The 17,672-nt window shown below is 38.0% G+C and overlaps 1 protein-coding gene across 1 annotated transcript in view; it reads right to left on the bottom strand.

Annotated features, from left to right (window-relative positions):
- Window positions 1-1,426: 1,426 nt before the first annotated feature.
- The window catches only part of SUSD1 (sushi domain containing 1), a gene marked incomplete at its 5' end in the record, with an annotated part of 42,256 nt that continues 26,010 nt past the window's right edge, over window positions 1,427-17,672 (bottom strand). The window contains 5 exons of the mRNA XM_017816353.1: window positions 1,427-2,440; window positions 5,212-5,305; window positions 6,145-6,184; window positions 10,708-10,963; window positions 12,053-12,146. Of these exons, the coding sequence (XP_017671842.1) occupies window positions 2,302-2,440; window positions 5,212-5,305; window positions 6,145-6,184; window positions 10,708-10,963; window positions 12,053-12,146 (623 nt within the window). The remainder of the gene's footprint in view (window positions 2,441-5,211; window positions 5,306-6,144; window positions 6,185-10,707; window positions 10,964-12,052; window positions 12,147-17,672) is intronic.

The raw sequence follows: 17,672 nt of genomic DNA, 5'->3' as shown, positions 1-17,672 counted from the left end.
TTGTGTTAGGGGAGGTTTAGGTTGGAGATTGGAAAGAGGTTCTTCCCCCAGAGGGTGGCTGGGCACTGGAACAGGCTCCCCACAGAAGTGGTCACAGCACCAAGACTGGCAGAGTTCAAGGAGCATTTGGACAATAATCATAGGCACATGGTATGACTCTTGGGGATGGTCCTCTGCACGGTTAAGAGTTGGACTCAATGACTCTTGTGGGTGCCTTCCAACTCAGGATATTCTGTGATTCTGTGAAAACAGGCTTACAGCCAGAGGTAGGTCTGCAAAGAGTGATATAAGAGGCAGAGAGAACGAGGGAAACTTGCAGGGCTGTAGCTGTATTGGAGAACTTAAGACAGCAGAGAATCCTGCCTTGTATCTTCTCCCTTATCAGATCATTCCTGAGCTACACTGTGTGATGTCCAAATGAGTCATTAAATACATTGTCTAAGTCCCAGCAGAAGTATAGATGTTTCTGTATATATAAGAAAAAACCCTGCTCTGAAAAATTTACGTTATGAAAAAACAAGGTAGGTAAAAAAGAGGCACACAGAAAACAAATTACTTATTGAAAGTTACAGGAAGACCTCCAATTTTCCAACTATACCCACTGACAAGATGCATATTCCTGATTCTGCTTAACATACTGGCATACTGTGGATCTTAGTAAAGTGTAAAAGAAGTTTGTTTTTCTTCACAGAGGATGGAACATCTGTATCTTTAAATAATTTCCTGCCTCTCTAGCTCTCCCTTATACAGGAATACCTGCTCATGAACTCTCTCACAGGACCAGAGCTGCAGGAGATTGAATTAGAATGAAGTCGTGCAGTTTGTACTGCTATACCAAACCCTGCAATCTATTCAACTGAGAAAGGAAATTGGGTGTGGAATTTGTGTCAATGAATTCCACAGGAAAAACTGAAAAATTAAGACACGGTTGTCCACTACGAACAGTTAAATCGTCCTTTCTCAATTAGCAACAGAAAATGTCATCAACTCTTAATCCCTAATCCAAATAAAGGTGTTCTTACTCATGTACTAACTAACTTGAAGGGCAGATTTAGTAAGCAGTGGAAATACTGGATAACAGAAATGGGCCCAGATCTGAAAAAGCACTCTCAGTCAGATGCTGCAATTGAAAACTCTCTTTGGCTATCATTCGTCTCTGCTACTAAGTATGAAATCTGCCATTACACTTTCAATACCAAAAAATTGATTACAAAGCCTAGAGAGACACGACATCTAAAATTATAAAACCAGTAGGAATCTGAATAACCTACAGTTCCAAAAATGGGTAGCATATATTTGAAGTGGTAAAACACAAAACATAACTTGAAAAAAATCACAAAACTGAGTAAAAAGCAAAACTCTTGCTTCTTTATTTCATGAGCTAACAGAATTATTTTGCTAAAATATATCAAAGCGACTTCTGAACAGGAGTGGAAGTAGCCAAAGCCACTTGATTCTTTCTTACAGGAGAAAAAAAAATATATCAAATGGGAGTATGACATAGGAAATTGGTTAATTGTACTTTATTGATTCTAACCACATGTTACACACCAGCCCATTTAAAAACAATTTATTGGCTTTACTCAGCAGTAATTATAGAACAGAGATTAACAAACTGCACTTAACACAGGTAGGTCCTTCCTTTAATTAGTTTCACGTGCCATTAAAGCTACTCAGCTTTTTGGCAAACTGCAGTTTTATAGATTGGTATATTATTTGCAATTATCGTTAATTTCTATGAGCAATGATTGCAATATATCTGAAACACATCTGTTGCTGACACTATTTGAATGTGACAATTTCATGGCTAGCAAGTGTACATGTTACTGATGTACCACTACTACTAAGTGACTGATAAAATTGTTCTACAACAGGTACTTTATCTCATATAAAGGTAGAGCTGTATTTTCTCTCATAATGGGTTAGTTTATGTGTCCAAAGGTATCTAAAGTATCAGTTAATCCTCAGACAGTCTCAACTGGATCAGGGGATTATTCATGTAATCGAGTACAATACAAGCACTCATTATTAGGCGCTCATGCAGCTGGGATAGCTGAAAGCCTGTGGCCAACACACATAATGCATGATAACGTCTCAGACACAAATTTGTTTGTGAGGGAAGGTTCTCCTTTACACACCACACCATCTGGAATAAGGGAAGACAACAAACATCTGACTTCCCATGACAGATACATTTCAACCGCTATAGCACATATGTGACATGCAGATATGTCCATACTTGACAGACGCTGGCAGTGATAAGAGTACATTTTCTCTATGATGACTTCAGGGGATAACCCATCAGAGAAGAGACACATTTTCAGTCTCCAGGAATGATGACGTAATCCTTGCTTGTGCCACATCTAACGTAGCAGATAAATGTACAGCCTCACAGGCTACAGCAGCAGGTGGGGGATGCGCTGTGCTGTGGAGATAAGAGCTGGAGAAAGAGAAAAAATTCCAGTTAGAAAAAACACTTACAAATCATTCAACATGCAAGCATGGACTTGACAAAGAACTTGTATCTCTCATATTGATGGGATACATGACAATGTTTCTAAAGTTTTTTGAGGACCCATGGTGCTGATATAAATTCTGAACATTACAGCCAGTATGAGATAGGTTGGAAGCATTCCCATAGGTTACTTGATGATCACCTGACCAAGGTTAACCTTGCCATCAACAGCACTCATGCCCAGTGCAGATCCACAGAACTCTAAAGTTCTGGCACTGTCCTTATGCATATGAACAGGTATCACATAAAAGAAAACAAAGAACTGAGAGGAATGGAGCAGGTTGTGTGAGTAACTAGCCACTTTAATAACAATAACTATACACTAACATATTTTTTAAATGAAAAAATTAAACATCTAAGGACCTCAGTCAGACTTCACTGTGTGAATCCAGTCTCAGACTTTTACTCACTGAGGAACAGTTGAAATTGCTGTCAGCAACCACACTGGTGGGAATTCACAATCTAATCCACTGCAGTAACATAATCCCTGAGGCTGCAGACATGTGGCAAGCTGGTGAGCACTTGAATATAGCGGCTCTTTGTAACAGAAGCTTACAGGGACCCCAAGAAATAATCTGAGACCATTCACCTGACACCATGGCAGGATCAGCTGTAGCTGTGTCATTACTGACAAGTTTGTTTAACCTGCCTTTGCAGACCACCCAGAAGGTGCATTCACAGCAATGTGTTCCCATGCCTCCCTCTCCTACAGTTCAGAAGCACATTGGTTCACTGTCCATGGATGGTACACGTACCACTGGCACTACGAACAGGAGGAAGTTGGCCTTTCTGTAATGGCATTTTGTGTATTTGTATATCATGCTTCTTGGCAGCATCTTCTCTGCCAGGCTAAGCATTCTGCCATTAGATTGCCCTGCTTGAAGTTGGATCAAATAGGTCTCAGGTCTCTCCTGTCAAATTCCTCTCCCTCTTTCTCCTACTAGGCCACATCTATCTTGGAGTACAGTGCATAAAACAGGACCATGATTCTGCAACTGAACAGAGCAGAAGGCTGACTTCACATGCTTTTTTTTTTCCCAAGTCATATTCTTACTCAGAAATGTATTAAACTGATGTCTAATTACAACTAAAGAGTATCTGTTATGTATAAATATTACAGATACTTCATGTGAGCACTCTGAAGTCTTATCACAACTGACATCTGGGTTTTCTCTTCTCTGCCTCCTACTGAGATGGGGGAGTTTTAATTTCTGCCAAGGACTCTCTCTACATGATGTTCCCTAGAACAGGAGAATGGATTCAAGAATTTCTCTGTACATGGGATCAAGGACCTAAAAGATACTTGTTGAAGCGTTAAATTCTCTTCCGCAAAAATACACCGAGCTACAGCCTGACCCCTGACAAATGTACTCAATGTACCCAGCTCCCTAAGGATTTCATCTGCTCTCACTCCTTTTAAAAAGAGACTGAAATGTGTCTATCTTCTTTACACTCACTCACAAGTGGTCCATACTCATCCATGATTTTTCCCATGCTGTCTGTGTTCTTAGATTGCTATCCTATGACTATGATCCTACTTGATATGACACAGTTTTTAAAGGTACTAATATCCCTCTGTCATGTTTTCACCAGAGAAACAGAAATAACTGAGAAGCCTTTCACATCGTGACAGGCTAGGGGAGCCCTTCCTCCTGCAATAAGCCCCCTGCTAGGAAGACTAGTTTAGAAACCAAGACAGTTATAGCCCCTTCTTCCTCAAATATCAAACCTGACTCTGGCATTGTTTTCAAAACCCCCCAAAAAATCAAGACTACAAGCTCAAGTTTACCACTGCATGCTACTTCCAAGGGAAGTACTTAAAGAAAAAGAAGGACACCAGAGAACATTTAATTTGGAACTCTGATTGCAAGAACTGATTTTAAATTTAGACAACCACAAACAATCAGAATAATCCTACTTTTCCAGCCCTATATAAGACTAACTCCTTCTGTTTCCAAATGCAAAATAAGCAGCTTAACCAATCAATGCTGTACTTCACAGCCCCCGAGCTGGAGGCTCCTGACCTTTCCAGGGACATAAGTAAGAAGACTATTCCTGGAGATAAGCATATTAAAACAACAACAAAGACGTATTTTTAGTTAAGAGATTTTACATGTACACAGACATCCACAATCACATAACTCGCATATTTGTTTTACCTATGAAAGAAAGACCATTATAAAGTTACCAACCCTGCTTAAAGGATCATGAAACATAAATAAATTTCTTAAAAATTTCTAACACGCTTTTATCGTGGCCTTTAGCTAAAGATCAATCGCTCCTGAAAAACAATCCTTTTAGGCCTTTTGAATAAAGCTGGGAGGACTAAAAATTGGTTTTGTACATAAGCAAAGTACATCAACATTTCAGTGGCATATAAACTTCATTTATTTAGTTCCTATTAAATCAAAACACTTCTGAACTGCAGTCCTGGTGCTACTCACTGTCTTGAATTTTTCCTTTATTAAGACAAGCCCCATGATTTTCAGATGTTTTGCCAGTGATTGCAAAGATACAGACAACATCAGTTCAAGCAATGGAACAAATTATTGGCCACCAAAACTACTCCCGAAAACAGTTTCTAACAACCCAAGATGCCTAAACCAAGCAGGCTGGCAAGAAAAACCATCTGAAAACAAAAACACGTAAGCGTCGCAGAGGAGGATCACAGAACTGGAGTTAGTAACAATACGTACCGTGCCGCTGAGAATGACAGGAACAGTATAAGGCAGATGGCAGCCACTGACCCTAATCCAACAGCAATCATGTACTGAGGAGGGGGTGACAAACCTGAAAGAAAATATCGAGCCATTCAAACAAACAAACAAAATACCAAAACTTGACCGCTAGCGGATTTCGAACTCCTCTGAGGTACGCTCATTAATTGGAAACATTTTATAATTAAAAGTAAATTGCAATAAAACCATGCTAAGAAATTTACTTTTTGGGGGTTTTTTTAAAGCTATGCCACTATATATTTAAGAAACTGTCCTTACAAGCACAAAAATTAGCCATATTTTTCATTTTTGCATGGAATCTTTTAGTTTTTTGAGATGATAAAAAGACTTAATTCTCTGAGGACTACCTGAACATTACAAAATAAATAAAGTGGCCTCCAAAAGCTAGAATGTTGTGGGGTTTTTGGCTGGTTGGTTAGTTGGTTTTGCTTTGTGGGTTTTTTTTATTGTTGTTGCTTGGTTTTGGGGATTTTTTTGGGGGGGTTGTTTTTGTGTGTGTGGTTTTGCTGTTGTTGTTTGGTTTGGTGGGGTTTTTTTTACTCTTTAAGCCAATATAGAGCTATCTTAAAATAGACTTCTAAAATTTGCATTTTCTCTGCTTCAAATCCTTTGTGCACAAAAATTGCTGTAAAGATTTGGATGTGATGTACAGAAATAGCAACATTGAAAACCATGGACAAATAAGAGAATCCATTTTAGAATGGATTGCTGAATCCATTAGAAGGGAATATTGAAGAGGAAGGCAAATTTTCTGTGTCTAACCTTTTCAATCCTCATAATCAACAGATCATTAATAGCAAATGAAGAAACAGCCACAACAATTATTAGTTTATGCCACCAAGCAAAGCTATGACAAATTATACTTCCTTACTGAAGGAAAAATTGACTTACTTTTAATTTGTGCCCAAACAGCACAGGACTGTGTTCTTACCTGAAAGTGAAAACATAAAAATTGCTGTTTCTCATGGGAGACATTTATTATTACTAACACTCTCTGAAAGATCAGCCATTCACAACATACTGTATTTTACTACTATTGGGAATACAGTTTGTTATTCCCCTAACAGCAACCTCTATCTTGTCTTAAAAGATTATAAATTATAAAGATAAGATTAGAGATAGAATTTTGATGAAAGGCTCACTGTTGTCTTTTAGCTCATTACTCTTCCTTTCTTTCTACAACCTGGGCATGTTAATAACATGGAAGGATCTTTGAAGTTTCTTCGATAGGGATTCAGAATTCATGAAATGCAAAGGTTGAATATGCTGTATTAACTCTGTCCCCGTGCAGAACATATATGTTAAAATATAGTACCTAATGATGTGGTTTACAGATACTGGATATAGCATTTTCTTCAGTTAAGACAACTTGTTTGGTAATTTCTAACAATTTGTATAGAATACTTATAATGGTTCATGTTCACACCAGTTGAATAAATGTAACCAGGGGTCTGCTTTTGCAGACTTATTAAACAATTTTGGTTTTTTTACAGTAAGCTTTGGTTCATTTAAAGCTTTTTCCCCCAGCACTTCACAGTCATAAATACAAAAGAAGTTCTGTTCTAAGTTCTTGTCTATTGTGTAAGTACTGTGAAGTCTATTTTTGTAGTGCTTCTACACACACGCTTTCCTGCTAAATTACTTTCACAGACTTTCTCATAATGCATACACAATTCGTATATTTTTCATGTAGCAAAATGTCTATTTAGGTACAGAATAACAGTACATTTCTAAGAAATAGGTTACATTTTTAAGTATTTGCATAAAAGGATGGAGACACTTTTGTATGCTTAATCTCATGTATTTGCATTCTTTATCTCTTGTGTCTGCATGCTGAACTGTGGAATCTCAGTGATTCTTCAACCCATTTTTTATAAGGAATTTTCTGGTCAATTAAAAAGACAAAAGACTGACAAAGAAGATCCTCTTAGAAGAGGAAGAATAAAGAACAAGGGGTGGGTTTAAAAGCTCACCCAAATGTCAGATTTTGGAGGCACTGGCATGAGTGCCATCATTTTGAAATAGCTACATTTATGACACCCTCTAATAATAATGGCCAGTCTTCGCGAGCGAAGATTTGGGAAAGGTCATTGACCCTTCGAGCCTGCGCAGTGGATTTTTTAGGTGAGACACAGAGTGCGCTGAACTGAGCCCACCCTTTAATCCTGAGGTTCATCTGCTGGGGCCGAGCAAGCTTGGACAGTGGCAGTGAGGGTCTCAGGACGTAGGTTTGTTTAGAGTGACCTTCTCTTAGATGGATCTGCCCGGGGGGCTGGGAATCGAACCCGGGTCGCAGCGGTGAGAGTCCTGCACCCTAACCACTAGACCACCAGAGGCCTCCTGACACCCTCTAGCGTGCAGAAAATTAGTTACTTCCTGCCTATCAGGGAAGTTACAGAGGTCCCATGAATCTCAGCAGAAAAGCTCACCTTTCTGCACTTCATACTAAATCAAACTATAAATCCCTTTCTCTGATACAATTAGCACCTTTACTGAAAAGTTAAATTACTCCTCTAAATACTTGAGTATCCATCGATCTCAAGGTCCATATTACAACTTGGATGAACACAGGTAGCAAAACTGCAGAAAGAAACCACTTCCACAGCTGCAGACTTGAAAGAGTTCTGAAGGAAAAGCATTCTGTCATGCATATACACTTTCCTCAGATAATTCATATTAGGCTAATTTTAACAGATTTTCCTCACAGTAGGGATTGTTTTGATTCCAATTAAAAAAAAAAAAAAAAAAACAAAAACAAACCCACAGCTTTATTCTTGAAAAGACTATGTCACCTTCACCTTTTCACAGTCGTGTTCTTACTTTTGTTGGATGCACAAACTGTTTGATTCAAAAAAAGCTGATGCTGACACTGAACAAAAGCTATGCTAAAGACATTACTCTCAAATTAGTTTAAATTCCAAACGCTTTTTTTTTAGTTCTTGCCCTTCACTGTGAGCTTTGGCTTTCTGCACAACATGGAATTCATAAAGTAATCACAGGGGATTAAAATAGGTAACAGGTGCATTTGAGCTATTTAATTAGGATCATCCCTCCTGAAGATGGACCTTTCCAACACTGGACAATTTGTTCCACTTAAGTAAGGTTAACTTCCTAACTGCTTTCCATGTGTATCCCCAGTGATTTCCTTGGATCATTTGACCAGCCTTTTAATACATCTGGATATCCTGCATGAAATGCATAAGTGAAATACGCATTTTAAATAGTCCACTTTGAAAAATAAATGGAAAGTAAAAACCTCACAGCAGAGACCCTTCTCAAGACCTCCAAATCTGAACAATGGATAAATGAACATGATAATATGTCAGGTACATTATGAATAATGACAATAAAGTTTACAATCAAGTCATGATTGCACAGCATGATGACACAAATTGTACCATTCTCAGTATGAGGGGCTCTGGAGACAGAGGGGACCTGAAGCATGCCAGAACATAAAAGTCAGTAATGAGAACATTAGTTAGAAGTCTATGGCATCTATTTCTAGTTTGTCTGTATTCAAATGGAAATGTGTTAACAAATTAAAGACACTATAGAAATGCTGATTTCACAGGTACTAATAATTGAGGGCCAAGCAAATAATTCTCAAAACTGAACAACCCTCAATTCATAATTTTGATTTTTTTTAACCTTTTAATACCAATAATTGCACAGAATACAAGGGCATGAGAACTGAAGATAAGCCAGTACTTTTGAAACATTGGTCTAAGTCACATTTCAAAGAAGCAGAGCTGAGAAACAAAGCTGTTTAGTATTTGTGATCCTAAAAACGATTTATAAGTGTTGTATGTAACTTCATGTACTTCATCAACTAACAAAAGCCATACTGTATACTAGATGTATACTAAGGAGCTGGTGCATTCTAAATGGAAGGAAGCAAGAGTGACTTTGACAAATGACAGCAATAATAATCCATTAAATCAGCACCCTAGAAAATACATCTGCAAATGCTAGCAATTAAAGATCAGGAAATAATCTGTAAGAAAGAGAAAGAATAATGTAGCTTAGAAGCCACTTAATAAACAAGCTGGCAGAGATGTATAAGCAATCAGCTCTGTTCTGTGCAAGAAAGGCCTCCACACAAGTAAACAAAAGGAAAAATACCCCACTATCAGAAAATACTGAAGGGAAAAAGCTAGGGAAATCAAAGCATAAAACCCAAGGATAAATGAACTAAATTCAAGGATGTATTTAGCAGTGCTTATAGAGGCCAAACTTTTATACATTTGACTGATAAACAATTCTGCTCCACAGAGTAAATTTCTCTAAAAAATACAGTTCATTGTCCAAATTCCAGGATATTTTGGGCTAACTTATTTATGAACTGAAATGCCTTCTTTTGTCATTTCCCTACTTTTTCCTCTCACACAATCAATTAAAAGTTTATGACAAACAGACTTACATCATGATCAGAAACCACTTCACCTGTGCTATAAGAAAACTTCTCAGTCTATTGTTAAAGTAGATACTATACAAAACATGTGCTGCACAGGTCAGCAGATACCAGAAACATCTTACTACCTGCACTTGTTTTATTTCACTCAGTTTGGACTGAGGCCATTACATTTCTTAACAAAAGCTGTCTTAACTTACTGAGGTTCATGTGTAGGCTTCCAAATAAGTGACTCACAGATCAGTTTTTGCACGCTTCCTTGTTTTTTGCTGTATAAACAAAGCCCTAAATACTCTATTTTAATTTTCTTCAGATAGCAAGGTGAGGAAGTGTTTAGGTGTTTTTTTTTCTTTATTAGGGATTGGTTAGTTCAGTTTTTGTATTTGAGATTCAGGAACTGTATTGCACATAAAGAGTTATCACCTGCTCCACGTGAGAAGAACTTCCTACTGTCGGAAGTTATATTATAAAAGAATTAAAAACTGCTGACCCCTGAGATAGATACAACTAGAAAACTAGATCAGGTGTACATGTTAGAAACTTCTTGTTTCTAATTGAAAATGCATATTTACTTTAAAATTATAAAAACCTTAATGCTAGTAATATACTTTTTTTCCACAAAGCTTTCCCAGTGGAGCTCAAGTTTGTCCACATCATTTGGAGAACTGGAATATTTTGTTATAAAACACTGGATTAAAATTAAAATGGGTGAAGGAGTAGTTTTTAAGTTCTCATACTAATCTGTTTCACTAAATTCTGGCCCAATAAAGACACCCTCAATTACTGAGGGCAGTGATCGCCCTTCATTTTTACTAATTTTCTGTTTGTCTTTTGACATCCAGAGTTGCTTCAACATTACAATGACATAAATATCTGTAAGGAATTATAAGAGATACTTAAAGAGCTTCAGATTTAATCTAATTAAGTCAACTAACAGATCCTTGGAGCATCATAAAAAATCTAACATATTAAAATTTTCCTCTTTTTCCCCAGCAACATTTCATTCAACAGGTGTAAAGGAGAGGTTTTAAAATATCCATTACCTTATTCCACTCACTTATTATTCTCAAGAAAACACAATACTCTTCTCCCAGCTTTAAAGGAGCATTATAAAACTTCCCGTAGTAATGTCTGTCTCCAAGAGCAATTGACATGTTATCAGCAACATCTTTCGCCTGAAATTCAGCTGCCACATATCCTTTAACATCAGTGGTGTTACTAAAGAAAGTTGCAGTAGCAAAGGAGTCACAAATAAAAGTGCTTTGCAAACCCAGAGGAAGCACAATCACTTGATACAGACTAGAGTGAAAAAAAAAAAATAAATATTAGCCCCTACTTCAATGAACAAAGCATCAGACATTCATCAATTCATATTGCCTTTTCTATTTGTAGCCCCTTAACTGTTCTTTATTATCAACGTCCAATATGAACACTTCTTATATTAAATATTTCTGTGTGTGTTCCACTGCATTTTAAACCAAAAGTACTGAATGCACAGCTTAGAGCTCCTCATGACATGCACATTAATGTTACATGTTTATTTATGTTCAGAAGAACATCAAACTGAGATATTTCAGGCTATCTCCCCCTCCTCCTCTCATCAAAGTTCACTATGAAATAAGACATAGTTTGCCTCTGAAAATGATTTGTAAGTTCCCAGAAACAAGACTTTCTCTATTGAGAGGACAGGTACCATTTGTAAAAAAATAAATAAAATCTGTCTTCAGACCTCTCAAAACAATGTTTAGTCTGTGGTATCCAATGACAGCAGGGCTATTTATTAGGGTTTTTAAACTAGACATTTCCTGAAACATTATTAACTTTCAAATATCTTCTAATTCATTGTAATATTGAATTATGATTACCATTCCCTTCTATCACCAACAGCACTTAGTAAGGGGTAAATCCTTTTTCTCTAGAAATACATTTTGATTGTAATAAACTAACATGAAAACACTACTTCAGAACATGCATAAATTCTGAAATTGTTATTCACTATTTACTCTGGCTCTTAGGGAAAAAAAAAGGGAATTGATTGCATGAGTTTGTTGGAAAAGGAAAATTACATGAGTAGAGGTGTGTTTGGAGCCATCAATAAAGATTTACTGCAACCTCACTGTGGATAAAGGGAAAAGAAAAACAAAACAGAACAAAACCACAAAGCCAACTGCGGAAACTCACAATCATCAGAACCAGATTTTGTTCCAGAAAACAGAGAGGAGTCTGAAGTAAATACTACTTTGCTAAGAGAGGAGAAACTATGAGTTACAGCATAAATTTTCTCCCATTGCTAATAAAAATAATCCAGCCCTCAGAAACAGTTTCAATCTGTTAGTAATATAAATCTGCAGAATGGTTTTTGAAAGGGTGAAGAGCACACAGACAAACCTGATCGGTCCATTCTGATCTTCTGCTTTCCGGAGTCTAAGCAAAGGTGCAGAACCTTTTACTGCAACAAATTCTACATCTGGGAAAGGGGGATCTAAAAAAGTAAACAAATACCAGTACTTCAGAGAGGTTTTAGAAATATTTTTGGCATCAGGGTTCTCAGCTATTCTCTCCCCCAGAAGTTCCTTGTTCATTGAGTCTTAAACCCCTGACAGACAAAGCCTGCAGGCAAATTAAAACTGGTCAAGTAAAACACAGAGCAAATATGAGCATGATGGCCTGGCAGCCCCAACTCAGAACCCTGCACTGAAGTATATCTGCTGCTATCCAGGGAAAACAGAGGTGCCCAAAAATGACGGTAGACTTGGAAGAAGCAGTATTATTTATCAGACTACCTGAAACAGCCAAGGAGAAGAAAAATACGAAACTCTGGGCACAGAACCCACTGCAAGAAATAAAATGGTATGAAAAAGGAGAATTTAGTAGCACCGAAAGCACTGGCTAGAAGGCAACTTCCTTAGTAACCTCCTCACAGTCAGCTAGCAATATCCAACCCCCTAAATTGGATTTCAATATTGGTACAGAGCTCTAATCTGTGTCAGTGGGAATTTGAATCAAGGTCAACACTGAACAACTACTTCTCCCTCTAATTTCAATGGCAATGATGACAGCTGCACACTGATATGGAAATTACCACTACTAGCCTGAAAGCAAAAAGGAAAACAGCTTCAGTGTGCACAACCAAGAGCACAGAGGGTGAAGCATGGATACTATCGACCCCAGAAGTCTGAAAGAACTTGTACAGATATTTTCAGATATGGCTAGGCTTTCTGAACACCAGGATATCAGGCTGCTGATGTGATATCTAACTAAAGAGTAACAAATGCAGTGCTTATGCACAGAAAACCAGGATTTTAGAGCTAGAAAGATGTCATGGAGAGAACCAAAAGAAAAGCAATGCAAATCTGCCAAAGTTACATCAGGCAAAATCTCTCTGAAATTGCATGGATTTTTCAAACAGCTGGAATACAGATAGGTGCACATATGTTTGAAGTATAGAAAATCATTCATTTTGCAGGAGAAAATGAGGTTTGTTAAAAGACCTGTCAAGAGGGCAAATAACTGCTAAATAGGGAGCTAGAAACATAGATCATGTTGAAAGCAGTAGTACTGGTGTGCAGAAAGGTTATTAAAGGAGTTCTTTCAAGGCTAAAAGGAAGTACTAAGTCTGGCATTTTGTTAACAATCACCGTGCAAAATCCCAGTCCTACAGATTAATTTTGCTGCTCAATGCTAGAAATAGAGACATTACACAACAAGAATTGCATAACCTTTACAACTATTGTTTTGCAAAAATAAGATTAAATTCATCCATTTAAAGTATAAGGTGATACACCTGGGCCTACTAATAAGAATTTATACTACATATTCTAATTTCCTTTGAGTAGTAGGAAGGGCATATTAGTACATCTCAGAATGAGTGTTAGTCACCAAAATGACAACAGAAAGAAAAGAAGGGCTGCTCTAAAAAGTATAAGAAACAGGTTTACGTAACACTAGAATAGTGCCACCAAAGGTACTCAAGGCTCAGGTGCGACCACTTTAGTGTCTGAAGTTCCAAACATTACTGCTACAGAGCTCTGAGAAACCAGTGCACAGGATACAAGGAAGACATGGACAAAGAAGAAGTTGTCTTACATGAGGTAACCAAAATCTCAGGTTCATACATTTTGTAACCTATGAAGAGGAAATTTGAAAGCTTACGTGATCTCTGCTTTATTCAGAAATGAATGAAACAGGGGAAGGGATACAACTCAAGGACAGTATGCCCAAAATAAAGCTAACAGGCCAGAAAAGCATCCCTAGCTAGAAAAAGACCTACCTTACCCTTGACAAAAATCACCCCCAAGAGAAACTCCTGAAAGCTTACCTAGCCAAACAGACTGCTTTGGTAATTCTCTTTACCATGTTCTTTTCAAAACCAGGCTATGGGTGAACTACCAGTGAAGAAACCAGCTACGAATGTTTAGGATTGAAATGAGAATAAGATTTATATAGTGGTCTACAGTTTCCTCACGAGAGAAAGCAGAGAGGCAGGCACTGATATCTTCTCTCCAGCGACCAGCAACAGGATCAGAGGGAATGGCATGAAGATGTGTCAGGAGAGGTTTAGGTTGGATATTAGGAAGACATTCTTCACCAGAGGGTGGCTGGGCAGTGGAACAGGCTCCCCGGGGAAGTGGTCACAGCACCAAGCCTGACAGAGTTCAAGAAATGTTTGGACAGTGCTCTCAGGCACATGGTGTGATTCTCAGGGCTGTTCTGTGCAGGGCCAGGATTTGGACTTTGACGACCCTTATGGGTCCCTTCCAACTCAGCATACTCTGTGATTCTACGAAAACTGAGAGTTTTCTGAGTTAATGAGGTGTACTGCATGGCTGCTTGCAAGAACAGGAAATGGTCTTTGCTTCAGGTCTTTTCAATACATCTGCAACTGCAGATATTGCAATATGTACAGAGAGAATTCCTATCTGAACAAAATAAATGAACAAATGACATTTGACAGCCAATCTTTTTGTCCTTTGTCCATTGCAAACTTAAGAAAACATAACTTAAGAGCCATAAATTCTCTGTTAATTTCAGTGGTTCCTCAGCACAGACATTGTCAACAGACAGAGTGACAGGAAGATATATATGTCAGGGTAGATTCATCTGGTATATTTCTCGTATCTTCCTTTCCTTTGGCATTCAGGATCACCAGGAGACACTGTTATTAATTTCTCTTAAGAATTTTTCAATTTCCAAGAAAAACTTGGGAATTTCTTATTTAAGGCCAGATAGAATGTGCATTGCATGCAGCAGTTTTGCATCATTTTTCCAGATAAGCAGCACAAGGGGAAATGGGACAAAAAGACGCTGACTAAGGTCACAACAATTACTTTTTAAATTTTCTATAATTTGACAGGAAAATGCAAATCATGAAAATAAACAGTCATCCAGCACTGGCAGCCCTAGCAAGTGGGTAAAAGAGAGCAAAATCTGGAAAAACACAAAGTGCTTTTAAAGGTTGGAGTCTTTTGCCATATTTAGTTTTTAGTAAGAAATACTAATTATTACATATACAGAAGACAAAGTGCCTGTTTTAATAAGAAAAGTGAACAGTGTGCAACAATGTAAAGGAGTAATAATAATAATAATAATTGAAAGCAATAGATTTTATTTTTGCTTCACTGACCAGAAAGTAAACTCTGAAGGAGTTATTCCACCTGCAGTATTTGTCCAGTATGACTTTTTTAATAAAAAAAGAACCTTTCCAAAAATTTAACATTTAAAAATAAAATTAAAAAAAAAAAAAGTCTGCTGGGAGGTCATCATAATAACAGGTTTAAAAATCCACACAGAAAAAATACTGACTTAACACCACCTAGAGCGGGTAAGGGAAGGGGGGAGCGCTACAGAGGTGAGGATTTGCAGTGGGTGGGCTGAGAGAAGAAAGCAAGACCCTCCAGTGTGTTCAGGTGCTGTTAGCACCTTGCCTTTCTTGAAGTTTGTTTTTTTTAACTCTTCACCAGCAAAACAGACTAAAATATCTGTAGCAGCACCAGGAAAAGAGAGAAGAACACAGCAAAAAATGCAAGTTTATCCAGAGATAGTCCCACTCTAAGCACTTCCTTGTCATAGCAGTGCTATGCTGATAACACTTGAACATTCCATATACAGGTTAATTTTCTATAAGAAGAATCCATCTGGTAATTCTTCCTCTGAACCTGAAGGCAAGCTACAAGAAAGAAGGCATATGACAGGAAGGGCAGCAGCACAGAGAAACACTGCAGGCCTGGACCAAAAGCCTGCTTGGTGTTATACTGTAATCATGCTTTTCAGAAAAAGCACGTTGGAAGCAGTTCACTATTAGTTATAATGAAACCACTTCACATTAGAAGAGCTAAATTTTTTCTTTACTCCTAGAAATGAGCTGTTTTATTCTTGTTTAAAGCCCTAGTTAATGCCTATACTGCTTACTGCTGAGGACTGCACAAGCAAACCACTGCAATAAAAGGAATATGTGAACTTTCGGGACACTCTCCAGGAGTGGTAACAGGAACATTTAATGCCTTTCCTGTCACATGATCTTTTGTACAGCTCTGAAGCAGTAACTCTGGGACAACACTGTGCTACTAACCTTTGGATATGTAATACAAGCAAGAAAGGCTGTAAGTTGCCCATACAGTCACATCAAAAATGAATGCACAAATCCATTTCTATCCCACACTATATATGGATATGCATAATGCCAGTTAAACTGAATATAACTTGTTGAAAGACCTTTTCTTGGTGCCAGTACAGCCCTCTTTACAGCTTCCCTGCATCATTTTACGGTATTGACAAAGCTTTAAAAATAATAATGAAATTGAACCACAAAGTCCAAAACCACATGGCAACTCTTCACTGAAACTGACAGTCCAGAGAAGTCAAACCAAAGACTCCTCTTAAAGCCAGGTTTTAACTAAAACAACTCTTTGCTGAAATAAGACCATTTTCATGACTCTAATTTCTTGTAAACAGGGGATTTTTTTCATGGTTATTTGAGGGCTTTACATCCAAAAGGTTTTTACTGAATTTTAAAACAAGAAAGTCAAAAACACAGCTATTAAAATAAAATAAAAAAATATGGTTGAGATATTGGTACAATAGAAAAACTTGTTTATCATTTGTATAAGTGCCTGAAGAGTAAATAAGTTTAATGTACATATTAAATATAATTTTTTAAATAGAGAGTGAAAAGAGATTTTTGACTTAAGAGAAAAACATTATTTAAAGAAGGGAAGGAAAGAACGTGGATGAATAAATCAAGACCACATCTACAGAAAAAGATCATTTAAATCTTCCTTAAGGACTGGTCATTTCTGGAAATCCCGCTCATGTGATTCCCTTTACTGACTGAGGCCTTTGTTTTCCTGATCTGTGACTGAATGTCACACCATCCTGTTCATCATCAGAAAGGTATGAGTTCAATGAGGCAGACAGTAAAAAAGGACTAGTGCCCAGTGACGTGTCACCAGCCAGGCCAGCTCTGCTTGCACTGGTGTGCTTGGCCTCCTGTGACTTTGGCTCCTGCACTGGGAGAACCTGAGCTCTGCTGCACAAATAGTCCTTTCTCTTAGGCAAAATACTGGCAAGGGGCAGGATGTCTCTGAAGTAAAATGATCCTAGGCAAGGAAGGAAAGACGAAAGCAAGGAGAAGTGGTTTAGGGGACCCTGGCTGGTACCTCTGAGTCTTGAACATATCAGCAAGTGACCTGCCCCCACACCCACAAGTGAGTGTATTTCACAGCCACAAAACAGACAAGGAACCAGCTTGTGCCTCGTCAGGTGTTTCTGGGTCAGAGCCAGGGCCTGAAGGGGCCCTGCTTCGGGCTGCAGAGCACCCCTGGGCCAGGTGCTCTGTAGGTAAATTCACCTACATCTCGCCCCTACTTGGATGGACCGCTTCCAGGCTGCATTACAGTCATCTGCCTTTGCTGCCATGTGTGCAGCTGATCCAGTCTGTCCCGTATCTCCTGGCTCACCCCTACCTGAACATTTCTTATGGCTTGTCATCTGCTGTCATCTGCTCTGGTTC

The sequence above is a fragment of the Lepidothrix coronata genome, unplaced genomic scaffold (genome assembly GCF_001604755.1).
Source record: "Lepidothrix coronata isolate B3197 unplaced genomic scaffold, Lepidothrix_coronata-1.0 Scaffold55, whole genome shotgun sequence".
Classification (NCBI taxonomy): Eukaryota; Metazoa; Chordata; class Aves; order Passeriformes; family Pipridae; genus Lepidothrix; species Lepidothrix coronata.
This window is presented reverse-complemented; position numbering and strand designations above follow the sequence as displayed.